Consider the following 14,939-nt stretch of genomic DNA (forward strand, 5'->3'; position numbering starts at 1 on the left):
TGTTTCCAGCGTCCGGTTGACCTCGTAGCTTTTCCTTCTTTCCGTCGTCGCGTTTTCACGGCCGCCAATGAGATCATCAGGTTGACGTCGGCTGTTGAAATCCTACGCGGGGACCGCCGCAGATGCGTATGTCCAACTCGGCGGGACTTTTTCCGTTCGGAGCCGCGGAACGCGCGGCGCCGTGGGGAAATCCGAGCAAAGACATTTCCCGAGGACGCTTGATGACGGCATTCGGCCTTCCGTGATGTCGTCATCGTCTTCAAGGTCTTTGACGGCCCATGTAACTTGTTGGGGGAGGAAGGAGGAGGGGGGGGGCTGATTTTGGTTGATTATTTTTCCGTACATTTTGAAGGAATTCCGTGTGCTCGTGATAACATTTCTACAACAACAACAACTCTCAGGGTGGTCCCAGACTTTTACGCACATGTGCACTGATCTTTTGTTATTATTGTTAAAATATGTACGGGAATGTGTGGCCTGGCCTGGGATGTTTCAAAAGTACAAGCAGAAAGAGTACACGCCCCCCCCCCCCCAAAAAAAGTACTGCTGGAAACGGTTAGTGATGGAAAGCATTTATCAAGCATAAATCCCAAACATGTGCCGCGGAAAGCTGCTAAAATGTGGCACTTTTGGGAGAAAAAATTTTTTTTTCTTTTAATCAGTGAATGTAATCTAAAGCAGGAAGCGAGGAAGAATCAAGTCATTCGCGTTCAATATTTACTGGCGCAAAGTGGCCTCCCATCCGGCCCTCGTCTGCACTTTCATGTTTCCAACGCGTTTGTCAGTGAAGATGAAAATTGAAAACGTTTCCGTCGAAGCCTTTTTGGGGGAATTTTCAACAAAGGGGGGGGGGGGGCGAGAACGGACGACATCTCCAATGATTGACGGCATCGGTCAATGTGTGCGTTTGATCGATTGATTTGTCATTTATTTGTAGTGTTTTTCTCATCAAAGTAAAAGTCAATGTTCCGAGCAAACCTATCGGGAGAAAAGTAGCTCGCCGTAATTCTGATCCTTCGAAAGATGATGACGTATCCGAGTCAGAAAAAAAAACTAGCGCTCAAGTCACTCAAAAGTAAGAGTCGCCTTTCATTTTTGTCACCGTGCAGTACCAGGACCAGACTGGGTGCCGAGACTCAAAGGATTGTTTTCCGCCCCGCCGCCTTCCGCCAGCCGCTCGCAGTGCAATTCGTACCGGTCGCTATCCTGAAATCGGAGTCCCGTTGAAAAGAGTTTCAAACGTCTTGTGATACGCGACGACGACTGCGCTCATAATCCAAAGACATGAAATGGGCCAAGTTATTCTTCTTTGGGGGGGGGGGGGGGGGGGATCGTCTATGCGTCGCATTTCATTTTGCACATCTTCCAATCAATTGCGCTTTTGGAATGCATCGGCTTGGAGAGTCCGACGGGGGGGGGGGGCGACGAGGGATGGGATCGGAATGAGTTGTTGTCGAGCGCGCGCCCTCTTGTGGCGGGAATGGGGTCGGCGGTGCGCGCTTGTCACACGTCAGCTCGTCGCTTCCGAAGGTGCTTGAAAAGGTGCTCCGAGTCTCCGCTCGCGCGTGTCTGGTCAAATGACGACAACGCGTGCTTGTTGACCGGGATGTTTGTCAAGCACAACACGAAAAAGGGAGCTTTTGTAGCGTCCACATTTATCTCCGAAGGTTGCCTGTCTTTAAAAAATACCATACGAGGTTCTTTCTAATCCGGGAGTTCGAATGGGTCATGCTTTGCATATCAACATCAGATCAAGGCCAAGCTCACTTCCTGTAGTGATCAACTTTGGAAAACCGAGGAGGTTTCTTCTTCCCCCCCTCAGCGAAAGACAAAATGGCCACTCGTGGATTTGTTGTGACGAGAGCCCGAGATCCGCCACCAAAAACCACCTTGAGACCCCTCAAGGCGTCACCTCGTTGTCGTTCCGAACAAAAAGCATGTTTCGGCCGCGCCGGCGCACACGTCGGAGCGGCGAGGTTGGACGAGGAAGCCGAAGGCGCCGCTGATGAAGCGCCGGCAATTTGTCGAGCGGCTAAGTGAGCCTCAACTGACCAGAAAGGATTGGCCGCCGTCCGTTAGCCGCGTAATGGACTCGTCCGACTCGTCCAATTAGGAGGCGGCGAGATGGCGCGCGCTTCATTACGGCCCACCGAGACCCGCGCCGCCACGTCACAAATGATTTCAGGCCAAATGAATGTTTTTATTGTCTCATCTTAAGGCGCACGCCGCTCGCATACGCGGGCCGGTATGGCCTGCGTGTAACAGCTGAGCGCCATCTAGAGGGGCGAGCGTGTCACGGCGATCGGGACCGAGGCCTCGTTTGCTTAGACAAGGATGGCAATTATTTCAAGGCGGGACAATAACGAGGAGACGCTGCGATTGGCCAGCGACAGCAAAGATGACCGGAAAAAAAGAACCACTGGGGAAGGATGCGCCAGCCAATTCTTGGCCACTAGAGGGAGCCCACGTACCACTAGAGTGGTTACTCGTTGCACAAAAACGCCAGTCCAGAGAGTCGTGTGTGTGAAAGAGAAGGAGAGTGCGTGGCGGCATGTGCGTGTGTCTATGTTTGCGTGCGCCCGTGTGTGTGCTCACCGAGAAACATTTTCTAGACGAGAAAACGCAACCACCCAAAAAAAAAAAGGCAAAGGCGCCGTAAACTGGCTTCCCGTCGGCCATCGAGCGGCGGAGGAACGAATCGTTGGGCAAGCGCAAGTCGTCGGCGACGGCTCTCCCTCGCCGCTTCTCCGCCCCGGTGGATGGTTTTGTCTTGTTGGGAGCGCGCGTTCACATGACACGGGAATCGGGGGAATCCCTCAATAAATCGATTGGGAGTTGAAAGGCGTTTCGCCGACGCCGATAACCGCTCCGACTAATCCCCTTCGGAGAAGCTTTGAAGCACGGCGAGCCTTCGTCCATCAGCGAGGTTATTTTGTCAATGGCTGCTAATCCAGGTCGGCTTTTCCCGCCGTTCGCCGCGCGCCGTTCTCATGCCTCAAGTCGGACGGCCTTGGGAAGAAAAAGAAAAGTACGACGGGAACAAAAGCAAAAGCTTATGGATCGGCGCGGCTAAAACGGGGGAGTTCAGGAAAAGGTTGCTCTTACTTAGCGCCTCCGAAGGCCAGTCGGAGGACTTTTTTTTCCCTCGCTTGCTTGTTTGTTTCTTCCCTTTCATGTCACGATTGATTCGCCTTCTTTTTCCGCCTCGCTAATGATCGCGAGCTGCTGTCATCAAACTAAGATTGGAAGTTTCTTCTTCTTGTCGTGGAAGCGATGCAAGGCCGCCGCCCGCTCCTCTTTAGAAACGGAGCGCCAGCCACCCCCGCTCCCCCCCGAGCCCTCCAACCCCATTCAAAGACCTGTGGAAGAGTCGCAAAGATTCCCCCCGAGCACTCTTGCGTTTTTGCGCCTCGTCGTTCAGGATCGTTTGGAGCGCTCGGGGGCCCCGATGTCGCCGAACGCCGAGTTGCATCTCGAAAGCTTCATGCCAACCACCTGAAATTTGAATGGCAGTTTTTCCCCACTCCTGATCCAAAAGCGTCAAGCGCAAGTCGTGCTCCGGCAGGCGGGGGGCGAGGGGGGGGGGGGGGGCAATGCAGTTCTCACTGCCTGGTCCACTTCGTCCGAGGCAAAGGTGTGCGGCGGATGAGGGATGGCTCCTGTGAAAACAAAAGCCTGAGAAGAAGGAAAACACCGCCAGAAAAGGAAAGCAATCGGGTGTGTGTGGTGGGGGGGGGGGGTCGATATTGCTATTCCTGACAAATTCCTCACCAATTTCGGGGTCCGAGCCGCATTTTCGGCCTCCGAGGGCGGCCTTAACATTTCCGCCGTTTCCACCAAGAATTTCGGCTCGGAGGTCTGACAAAATGTTTCCGCCCCGAATTGGATCAAGAAGCCAGCGGCCGTCGTCAAACATCAAGACCCACCAAATCTCATTTTTGTGGGACAATATGAGCACCGAAGTGAAACGTTTGTTCCTGGCTTTTTGAGGCCAAAAGGGCGCTTTCTGACCAGTCGAGCTCCGATCGCATTCGGAGGAGTCCAAGAAACAAACACCAGTTGTTTGTTTTCAATCAAAGACCGATCGCGGAGTCGCATCCGAGCTGTTTTTATGGCACCGCTCCTTGCAAATTTTGCCGAAAGCAAATCCAGCCCCAAATGTTCTTCCTCGTCTCCAACGGAGCCCTTTTTCGGGTCAACGTCAACGACGAGTTGCGCTCTTCGCCGTGTCGCAGTTTTGCTCCAGTGTTTGACCAACGTTGCGACTTCAACAAACCTCGCGGGCCTATTTGCGTCCAGGTCGGCGCCGACGACTCTTGGGGACAATTCCGACCTACCGAGCAAAGGATTCCCAAAAGCGGCCTGGGGACCGGCAGCGGCCGCCGGCCCTTTTTATTCATCTCTTCGTGAACCAAAGGCCGGATGTTTTTTTGCAAAGTTGACGTTTTCGGCGGCACCGGTGTTGATTTTCGCCTCGGATCCCCAAATAGGCGGAAATACGCACGCCGCCGCCGCCGATGTTGCGTTTGAGCGCAAGATGTCGGCTTTGCCAAATCCCACAGCAAGATGACAATCGGCCACTTCCCGTCCGCCCCTGACGACACAAACGGGACACTTCCTGCTTGGAGAGAGAGAAAAAAAAAAAAAGGAGGTCGGATGCGCCCAATTTATTTGAGGGGTGAAAACGAGGTTGACGTGGAAGAAAATAAGTTTGCAACCTTGTTAGCGTGTGGCGGCCGGCGGGGCGGGGGGGGGGGGGGGGCAGCTGGCTCCTCGTCCTTAATGAGCTCCTTCTCCTCTTTTACACCGCCGCGCAGTGTCGCCGCCATTTCCAGCCGTGGCCTTTGCGCCTGCACATTCTTGCGCCGTGATGTGACATTGTTGATGAATAAAAGGCCGTATTATGTTACGCTCATCCCCCCCCCAATACGCCCCCCACCCAGTAAAAGGGCAAAAGTGGATCACTTTTTATCTGCCGAACGAATCAATCAGGATTATGTCAGTGTAAAAGAATCACAGACCGTGTGTGTGTGTGTGCGTGTGTGTGTGTGTGTGTGTGTGTGCGTGAGAGAGGGAAAGAGAGAGAGAGAGAGGACGGCCAGCAGTTAGCGGTGACAACAATGTCATTCTTCTGCATTTCTTGTTTTGTTTGGCATTTGGACAACTCCCAGGCCGTCTAGCGGTGAGCAGGTGTGCAGCGCCGCGTTGGAAACGGCGGCCCCGGATTTCCCGTTTGGCTTGCGAGTGCTTTACCCCCCCCCCCCCCCCCCCGCCCCTCGACTTTCCAAGAGTGTGCCGAGGAGAGCCGTGCGAGCCCCGCCCCTGCCCTCGCCGCCCAAAAGTGGCTCTTTCCGCAGTTTGGGCCCTTTGAAGCCAGAAGCGTCGACATCAACCCCCCCCCCCCCCCCCCCCCCCCGGACCCCCACGCACGGGACGGCTTCCCGGCGAACGTCACTCCTGAAGCACGTCGGCTTGCTCGCGGCCGGCGTGAGCGCGAAGGCGTGTCCTGACACGGAGCGCTTTGCTTCCTGAGCATGGGTGGTCATTTCATACGCAAGCTAGCGTACGGTCCAGCGTGTGCCCCGCCTCTGGAAAATGGACGGCTGGTTTCTGCATATGGCCACTCCATCCGGTCCCCCGCCACCCCCCCCCCCCTCCCCTCCATCTTTTGCAGGATTGCGAGGGCACTAATTATCATCTGAGCGCCCACGATTAGGAGATCAAACAGAGATCGAATGCCATTTCCGTCCATTAATGCGCCGGCTTTAGAGCGGCTGTCGTGGCCATGACGCATCCCGCACTCGGGGAGAGATGACGGGGGGGGGGGATCGGCGAGGAGGGGGCGACCGTGCACATCACATTGAAATGTTGTGAAAATGGAAATCATTTTTGGATTTTTTTTTTTTTTTCCAAATCTCCAATAGAAATACGGCACCAAAAATAAAAGCGTTTCTCATTGTTACTACTCCGGCTTGCATACATTTCAGTGGTTGAGAATGAACCAAATTTGAAACGCAAGAACATGCCGCCCCCTGCCGGCCGTGGTGAGGAAGGATTTTATTTTCAAAGCCCGTTCGTCACTCCTTGAAGTTGACCGTCAAACTAAACGTCCAACAAAGAGAACTACCCATTGTGCATTTAAAACGCTTCTACTAACTTCATGCCAACAGAATGAAAAGTGCCACGGGTGTGCTAACGAAGAGCATCGATTGTGGCAGCGTCACTTTCAGTCCACCTAAATGTGAACACAAACGACGGGGCGGTGCTTTTAGACAGACCGTATCACAATCCTCCCCCGCATGTATTCTTTATCCTCTGCAAAAATAGGACCGATATTATTTGAGAGCAGCGACGACTCGTCTTCTTTGTTTGCGTCTGTGTGCCCGATTTCTCCCGCCCCCTGGTGGCCGCAGCAAAACGTGCAGCGCAATTCATTGAAGTGAAACCTTGAATTTGTTCTGGAATGTAGACGATACTGCGCGCTGCTATTTTTGAATGCAAATTGTTGAAATGTCGGTCAGAAAACAACGGTCAATTGCAAATGGAAGCGCAACCGAGCTGTGCCGAACAAACGGGCTGGACTGGATTTTTTGTTTTGTTTTGTTTTTGAAGTTGAAGAGTGATTGATTCACACGTCACTCGAGGGGGCCCGCCGTCCTCCACTGGTACTTGCTACTTACTGTCCTCGCGGTATCGGTCCTTGGCAGCGATGAGTACTCGAGTGACGACTCGACGACCGATATCGGTCTGGGAAAACAAAAAGTGGCATTGAACGTTCGTTGGTAAGATACAAAATTGTTGAGTATTTCCTCCCCTATTTTGTTTTTGCATCCTTTCGGTCTCGTCACATCGCCTCCTTGCGGCCGTCATCGCCGTGTGAGCGATGACCTCGCCGCCGCCGTCGCCATTAACGACCTCGCCGCTTCCAGCTCCATTTTCCGCTCTCATCAAAAACATTCAGAAGGAAGAAGAAAGAAAGAAGGGGGGTGGGGGGGGGGAAATAGTTCTTCCCGTCTGCGGCAGTCATTTCCAGCCGCATTGTATTTATGCACTGCAGGAGGAAAAAAAAAAAAAAAGGTAATAGATCAAGCACATTCCATTATTCTCTTATAAGATCATTAGCAAATATAATTAGATATGAAAGAAAGTAATTTGGAGAGGCGAGCGGAGGAAAGCGCTATCAGGCACACAAGACAGATTGTAGCATCGCAGTGTTTGGGCTTAAATTGCTCAGCGGAGCTTTTATCTCCACGCCAATCTTTCTGCCTCAGAAATAGTTTGAGAGGCGCCGCGCACCACCGACCGGAACAAACGCGCACTTCACTCGCCCGCTTATTTTATATTCAAAAAAGAAAAAGGAAAAAAAAACAAAAAGGACTCTCATTAAAGGCTTGACATTGCTTCTTTTCTTTTGTTGTGATTCTCCTGAGGCCAAATCCATTTGGAGGCCTTTCCCACACTCGCAAAGTCCACCAATTTGCAAAAAGTCAAGCCCGCGCACCCGTTTTGACTCGGGGGGGCGCAAAATGCGCAGGGACGTGTTCGTATCGTGAGGAGAGCCGCGCCGACCTCTCGCCGCAGCCAAAGTCAAAGGCGCCGCGCGCGCGCGAGCGTTTGCGGACACGTTTCCACGCCGTCGACGAGACGGGCGGACGTCGCCGGACGGGGAACGCTTTTCGGACGGGCTTAACGGCGTCCCATAGTTTTCCTTCGGTATCATTTATTCAATCCTCAAAGTGAAACAAGCCCGAGAGCTCAGCGCTGGTGAATTTGTGCTGGATTTCATGAGATTTAGTAGCAGATTGTCCTCTCCCGTCACATACGTAGCCCTGCTCCAAATTGTGTTCCCATTCTAAAAAAAAAAAAAAAATGCAAACAAATTTTGATTGCGCTTTTTCGATTATTTTCTGCCGCTTTAATAAACACAGCAAGCACCCAAATGGAATTTTGATGTGCGCGCGTGCGTGTGCGTGTGTGAGTGTGTCATGAACGCCCTCCGCTGTGGGCTGTGTTTGTCTAATAGGACGCAAGCCCCAAAAGGAGAGTCAACAACGCCGCCGTTGCCGCCGCCGCATGCTCGCTTTTGCAGCCGCTTGTTCTTCCTCCTCGGAGCGCTTTGAGGGATGGGGAGGGAAAGTGTGGATTTTTCTTCTCCTCTTTGTGCGAATCACAGACAGTGGCAGGCCTGTCTATAAACATCCTGTATTCATTAAAACCATCTAAAAATACGCTTGGTTTTTTTTTGTTTGTTTTTTTGGCGGTGGGGCGGGGGGGCTTCGGGGGCGCGCTCACTTCCTAGATTCTCCTCGTTTGGCTGGTATTTCCATATTTCTGATTGCTTTATCGAGTGACTTGAGCGTGAACCAGAACGGAATAACAGCCTTTGCCTTCAATGCGACTCCAGGAAGTAGACGGCACCCGCCGCTGATACGGCGGCATTCCGCTTCGGCACGCAGAGCTCCCAAAATGTCTTTGGGTCGGGACGAGACCTGCGCTGAAAGTCCACCGAATTATCTTTTGCGAAGAAAAAGAATGTCGACCTCGGTTCGAAACACCGCATGACACGCAAGTATTTGTCAGGTTTTGAAAATTCCGCAGCCAGTTTGACTTTTGAACATCAACTCAGGGCGGCACGTCCGTGAAGGAGCCGTTTGGGTCCTCCTCCTAAGACAAAGGCGACCGGCAGATTTGCTGCGCTCCCTCCCAAATTTGAACCTCGTACACTCGACAGGTGGACAACACTCGGATGGCGAAGATGTCCTGGAAACACGAGGGCGGAGCATAACCGAGCAGTTGGACGCGTCTGGAAAAAAATGGCCGTCATGACGAAAGCCGGGCCTCAAAAGATACAGCGAGTCCGCCGTGAGGTTTTGTCGCGGCGATGGCGGCAGCGTGTCATCAATCATTCGGGCATTTTGAAAATTCTGCGGCCCCCAAAAACGCTTTGTTTTTGCGGCGCGAGATGTGGTTGTCGTGCCCATCCTAAGTGGAATCGAAAACTTGAGACCACAAAACACCTGCAAACTCTTTTATATACCGTACATACATATATACAGTATACATATATATAAATGCAGCCCCTGCACCCAACATGGGATTTGATAAACAAGTTCAGCATGATGAGACCCACAAAAAAAGTCTCAAGAAGCCATGTCTCAAACGACGACATGGAGGTTTGTCTGTTTTGGTTTGAAGCTGCCATTCCCGGCACATTTTTGGTCCTTTGCAGGCCTCGTTCGGCTGAACTCTTGTCCAACTGTGATCAAATTCCAGCGCCGCACTGAACGCTAGACGAGAGTGGCAACGCTAGGTGGCCGAGAGTGAATTGTGGCTAATTTGAGTTCCCGTCATGGTCTTTGGATGCAGCAAACTTTGATGATTTGCTGTAAAACACAAAACCTGACCAGGACAAAGAGAAAAAGCTCATTTAATCGTTTCCATACATTTTGTCCCTTGGAGGAAACCAGAAAAAAACGCAAACGGTTTCACATGGCAACCAACAAAACAATTTTTGGTCGCAGCAGAGGGAAAAAAAGACTTCATACAGTACACGAGTGTGTAAATGTATGCGCAGGATCTTGAATTAATCAGCTGTCTAGATGGAAATATGGTTCTGGGTTGTTTTTGTTAGAAATCACCACGACATCTGCATATGTGTCAGCTGCACTTGGAATTCAAACGTTCCACATTTGGTTGTTTACATGAAAGCGTGGGCGTCCATATGCCCTTGGAATTACGCTCGGCGGAGTCATCCTAAGTGGAATCCATCTATTGGTTGCTTTTTGCGAAATTGAGGACGCTCTGCTTTTGGGGCATCTGCCCTTGCTGTTGTCGCTGGGATGGCGAACGCCGTTGCCGCCTTGCCTTTTATCCGTCCCGTTTAAGCGTGACGCGCGCGTTACGGCCGGGAGCTGTGCGGCCTCGGCCATATGCTGTTGCCCTTTTTTTTGTGTGTGTGTGTCGTCTTCCTCTTCTTCGGAGGAGGAGGCCTGGTTCCCTTCAGAAGGCCCGTGCTGTACCACCAACGACCACAGGGGGGCGCACTTTGGACACAAGCGGAAGCTCATTTGTCAAGCGTCACTTGGGTGAAGCGGTGAGGTCTCATTGATGTTGTCTGGGAATTGATTTGTCTTCTCATTGAAACGCAGCGGCAACATGATCTTTTTACTGACAGGGGTTTTTTTTGCAAATTACAATATTCTTGAAAAATATTTGGGTTTTTTCCTTCAAATTGTGACCTTTTTTTACAGACCTTTTTATGGATATTTGAGAAACAAGTCCGATTTTTTTAAGGGGGAAAAAAAGTTAATTGGAGGAGGAAAATGTTTTTCTACTTTGCACGGGGGGAAAAAAGGCCTGGCTTTCTTTTTTTTTTTTTCCTCCAAGGAATATGTTCTTGTTGTTTCTCCAAAAAATGGAGGGGGGAAAAAAGTCAACGCTCTCCCAAAAGAATTGTAAATGACAAAGCCAGAAAAGAAAAAGGCCTACCTTTGGGAACTTTCATTTTTTGTATTAATACAGCCCAAATGCGATGATGGCGACAGCAAATGGCCCACAGTATTTTAAAATGAAACTAAAAAAAAAAAAGGATTTAAAAAGACAAAAAGTGTTTTGCGCGAGCCAATTCTTGGCCACTAGAGGGAGCCCACGTACCACTAGAATGGTTACTCGTTGCACAAAAACGCCAGTCCAGAGAGTCGTGTGTGTGTGCGTGTGTGTGTGTGTGTGTGTCCAGCCAAGTCATTTAGGATGAACGTACATGCCAAACGTGTGTGACGGTGTGTTTATTCGCGTGTGTGTTGCATCTGCACTTGAATGAGAAATTAGGGAGGGGGTTTAAAAATGGTCGACGAGGTCGGGTTGGGCTAAATGTGTCAAGTTGGCTGGGAGAATGCGCGTGTGCTTTTCGACAGTTGTTTGGGGAGACGCTTAAATAACGTCCCAGGTGGCGAACTCAATGAAGAGTGAACATCAAATATGCCCTCGAAGCTGGAGCTCGTTAAGCTAAAGCAAGACTTTTGGGGTTACGTCTATTAAAAAAAAAAAAGTCGTTTGTATATTTTGACTTGAGGAGTGTCCTCCCCGCAAATTCGAAATGTTTTCGTTGCGGTCGGTCGTGGTGGAGCTTGACTGGCTGTGTGGCACTGCCACCTGCTGGTCACGTTGCTCATCGACACGTAGGCTCCAAATGAACCAGATTGACTCACTTTTGAAAAGATCACGTCGTCTCTTGGATTAAAATAGACATGATTTGAACTCTGACCTCGCTCCCCGTTTTCTCTTGGGTCCTAGTGCCCGCCTGGATGTTGGAGGAGGAGCAGCCGGTGAGCCTTGAGCCCGCTCTGACCCTGGACCAGGACCACCTCAACAGTGCCCTTGACGAGCTGGGCGACCTCCGCCACGACGAACAAGACTAACTATCAAACTGATGAAGAAAAACTGTATTTAAATTCACACACACACACATTTGTGGAAGGAGGACGGAAAGAAAAAAAAAAGAGAGAAAGAAAAGAAACTTTTGTTTTGAAACTACCTGTGTGACGACGAGCACTTCCTGTCCACTTTCAGGCTTTCCCCAGCCAGCCAGGCAACTTTTTGGGTTCCTTCTTTCCTGTATTCCACCCCCAAGACTTGCTACACATATAAATATATCGTACCCGGAATGTATTCTTCTGTAGAATAGCCACGTTAGCGCGCCGCCTAACTGTTAAGCGACGTAGCGACGTTTCCAGGCCGTCGTTAAACGGAGGGGAAAAAAAAAAAACAAGCAGAGGAGGACTTTTCATGCGTGTATCGCTGAGTCTTTCCAAATTTGACTGAGAATCAAAAAGTGACTGATTATTTTGTTGCTTTTTTTTCCGAACGGCAAAGTACAAAAAAAAAAAGAAAAAACCCTGCATTTTGTTTTCGATTTTGGCGCTCACTGAAAGTGCAGTTTCACAGCATTAGAATTCGTTGTGAAATCGGGACATTCGCAATGCGAGCCCGAAGGCACGTGGCGTCATTTTCAGTCGACAGCAGAGGGCGCTACGGGACTAAATGGATAGGAAATGTTTCTTTTGTCAAACAGCGGTCCTCAAAAAATGTGACTTTTTTTTGGAGGAAGAAAAAGTCGCGACGGTATTGGAATAATGACCAAAAAAAAAAAAAAAACAAGAACCAAGATGTTCCTTGTCAGGATGTAGGTTTGCAATCTGACGAAGATAAAGCTCACAAAGTTCAGCTGTATCTTCACAGGATTAGGGTGGAAAAAGCCAAAGTTCAATGCGCTAAGAAAGTGAATTTCAAAATTGCAACGCCAACATCAAAGCATTTCCTTGGCGCCCTCTTGCGGCGTCTGCCAAGGAGCTACTCGATGTTGACGTGAGTTGAGCAAGTTTTTTTTTTTTTTTTTAAATCTGAGCAGCCTCAAATTGGAAGATGAAAAATCAGGCCTTTTATGTGTATGTTTGATTCAAAATAATAAGAACAACAACAAAACAATCAGTCCCTTTTTCTTTTTGTTGGGTTGGGGGGGTGGGGGGGTGACGATGACGCACTGCTGATTTGAACCATGTGTGTGATGATTGTAAACAAGGAGCACTTGAACTGCCCCGAGATGTACTTTGACCCCCAAAGGCCCTCAGCCCACATAGCGGCATACCTCCACCATCGACCCCCCCGCCCCCTCCTTTTTTGGGTCTTTCTCGGTGTACATAAAGAGATTTAGAAAGATGTTCCCAAGGAGCGTCCTAAAAGACGAGAAAAAAAAGAGAGGCCTTTATCAAGCCTACGTTCTTCTCTGGAAGAATTAAAAGAAAAAAAAAAAACAACCACAAAAACGGGGTTTTGTAAAATACTGCCAGCCGTCGTTGTTGCACAGTGTGACTGAAGACTACTGAGGAGGATGACAATGACGAGAAGGAGGGGGAGGATGGATGGACTGACTACGTGAGAAGAAAAACAAAACAAACAAAAAAAAGAAACTGGAAAAAGTTGTGTAGAGCCTTAGCGTGGACTGAACTGTGTAGCTGTGCTAGACTCCAGGACGGACGCTTTGCTTTGCTTTCATTTTTTCTCGCTTTGTCATTTTTGCTTCAGACGCACACACGCGCACACACACACACACACATATATATCTATATATTTAAAATCTCTCCAACATTCGGGCTGCACAATATTGGAAGAACAAGGGATGTGCATTCATGATTTTTAACGTGTACCTCAAGAAATGACCTTTTTATTATATGGTGAAACAAGAAAAAAATCGATGTGTCTGTGTGCATTTGAGGTTGGCCCGATAAAAGCAAACAATTCCCAAAGTATTAGCTGATCACATCTTTGCGTATGCCATTTACATGGTCATATTTTTCAGTGTACTGTGCAGCCCTCTTGCTCTCTCTCCCTTTCTCGCACTCCCTCCCTTGACCCCCCCCCCCCCCCACCACCCTCTCCCCATATATATATATATGGGGTTATTTTTTCCTTTTGACTTCGGGGAGAAATTTCTGGCTGAGCCCAAAATGGCCTCCAACCTTTGCAGGTGACCTTGTGATGAGTTGCAAGTGTCGAATGAAGAGCCCGGAAGCCTCGCCGAAAAACATCCAAGTTGACGGAGCGAGCATCTGTTGTTCAGGGTCGCTCCGAAAGCCAGACGAGCCAAATGCTTCAACATTTGGACCACGAAAGCTCGAAGAGGTCACGAGGTGGGAGTGCATTTTGGGCTCGTCGGGAAAGGTCGCCGTCGTCGCGCTCCATCCGGAAAAGAAACAAAAACAAAAGATGACAATCGTCGGCCGCGCTGCAAAACGGCGACACCGCGTGGATGAGGACGGCGAAGGCGTCGGCGATGCGTAGCGGGACTTTTCCTCTTCTCATTTTGTTCTCAGCTTTGTTTTGTTGCCGGTGTTGTTGTTGTTGTTGACGCTTCGCCGTTTTGGGTTCCTTGCAAGCATTTTGCACTGTGATCGTATTATGATGAGGACGATGATGATGAAGATAACGACAATGATTCCCAGCGCGACACGAAACCGAAGGTTGCGCGTTTGTGCGTCCCCTCGGCATCGTGAAATGTTTCTCGGCCGTTTTTTTTTTTTGTCGTTTTTATTTTATGTGAAGAGAGCGATTCTAACGTGCTCGTGTACAGTCCCCGATATGATGAGCGTTCTAATGCTAACGATGATAAGAATAAGAATCGGCTTTCGCGGCGCCCGTTTTCTTCCTCCCACCCAAGACTTTCGTTGGATCTCTCCTCGATGTGGCTTTGACTTTTTCTTTGGACTTCCTCGGAGCCGCCGGCGGCCGGCCTGCGCGCGGAGGATCGGCGACCGGTCGCCGGGCGGCCATTCCACACCCTCTCCTGGTGTCTTGTGTTTGGCAGATGCTTTGTTTTGTAACTACTGAACTGTACTTATAAGAAAAATAAAATGTATTCCGACTCCAAAAAAAAGGGAAAAGATCGCTCGATAAACGAGCGATCACGTGTGCTGCCTTCTTCTTCGACATGCAATTGAGCAAGTTGGCCAAAAAATTTTCACCCCAAAATGTGAGTCAACGTTCAATGAAAAGTTAAAAAAAAAAACTGTCAGTTCAGCGAAACTTTAAAATCCGTAAAAAACATTATGAAGTGATTTCACTACTCCAGTGAAAATTAAACATCTTTTTGACAATTACAAAAATAATCTCATCAACACTGGGAAAATCGGGGAAACATTTTTAACTTTCAAAAATAATTAGGTTTTTGGGGGGGACATGATTGGATTTCAACCCCCCAAAGAGCATACTCCATCGACGCAGTAGTAAGGCGTTTTTAGATGAAAAAAACGACCATGTATCGTAAGGCGTTTTTAGCCGAAAAAAACGACCGTGTATAGTAAGGCATTTTTAGACGAAAAAAAACGACCATGTATAGTAAGAAGTTTTTAGCCGAAAAAAACGACTATGTATAGTTAGGCGTTTTT

At 49.5% G+C, this 14,939-nt stretch overlaps 1 protein-coding gene across 2 annotated transcripts in view; it reads left to right on the plus strand.

The window, feature by feature from the left end:
* The window catches only part of znf536 (zinc finger protein 536), a 178,098-nt gene extending 163,636 nt beyond the window's left edge, over positions 1-14,462 (plus strand). For both annotated transcript variants that reach the window (XM_086107990.1, XM_086107989.1), the window contains one exon: positions 11,293-14,462. In XM_086107990.1, coding sequence (XP_085964116.1) covers positions 11,293-11,417 — 125 coding nt within the window. In that variant the 3' untranslated portion in view covers positions 11,418-14,462. The remainder of the gene's footprint in view (positions 1-11,292) is intronic.
* The last annotated feature ends 477 nt before the right edge of the window (positions 14,463-14,939 follow it).

This window comes from Hippocampus guttulatus, chromosome 3 (genome assembly GCF_054856545.1).
Source record: "Hippocampus guttulatus isolate MCC_2025c chromosome 3, RoL_Hgut_1.0, whole genome shotgun sequence".
Taxonomy (NCBI): Eukaryota; Metazoa; Chordata; class Actinopteri; order Syngnathiformes; family Syngnathidae; genus Hippocampus; species Hippocampus guttulatus.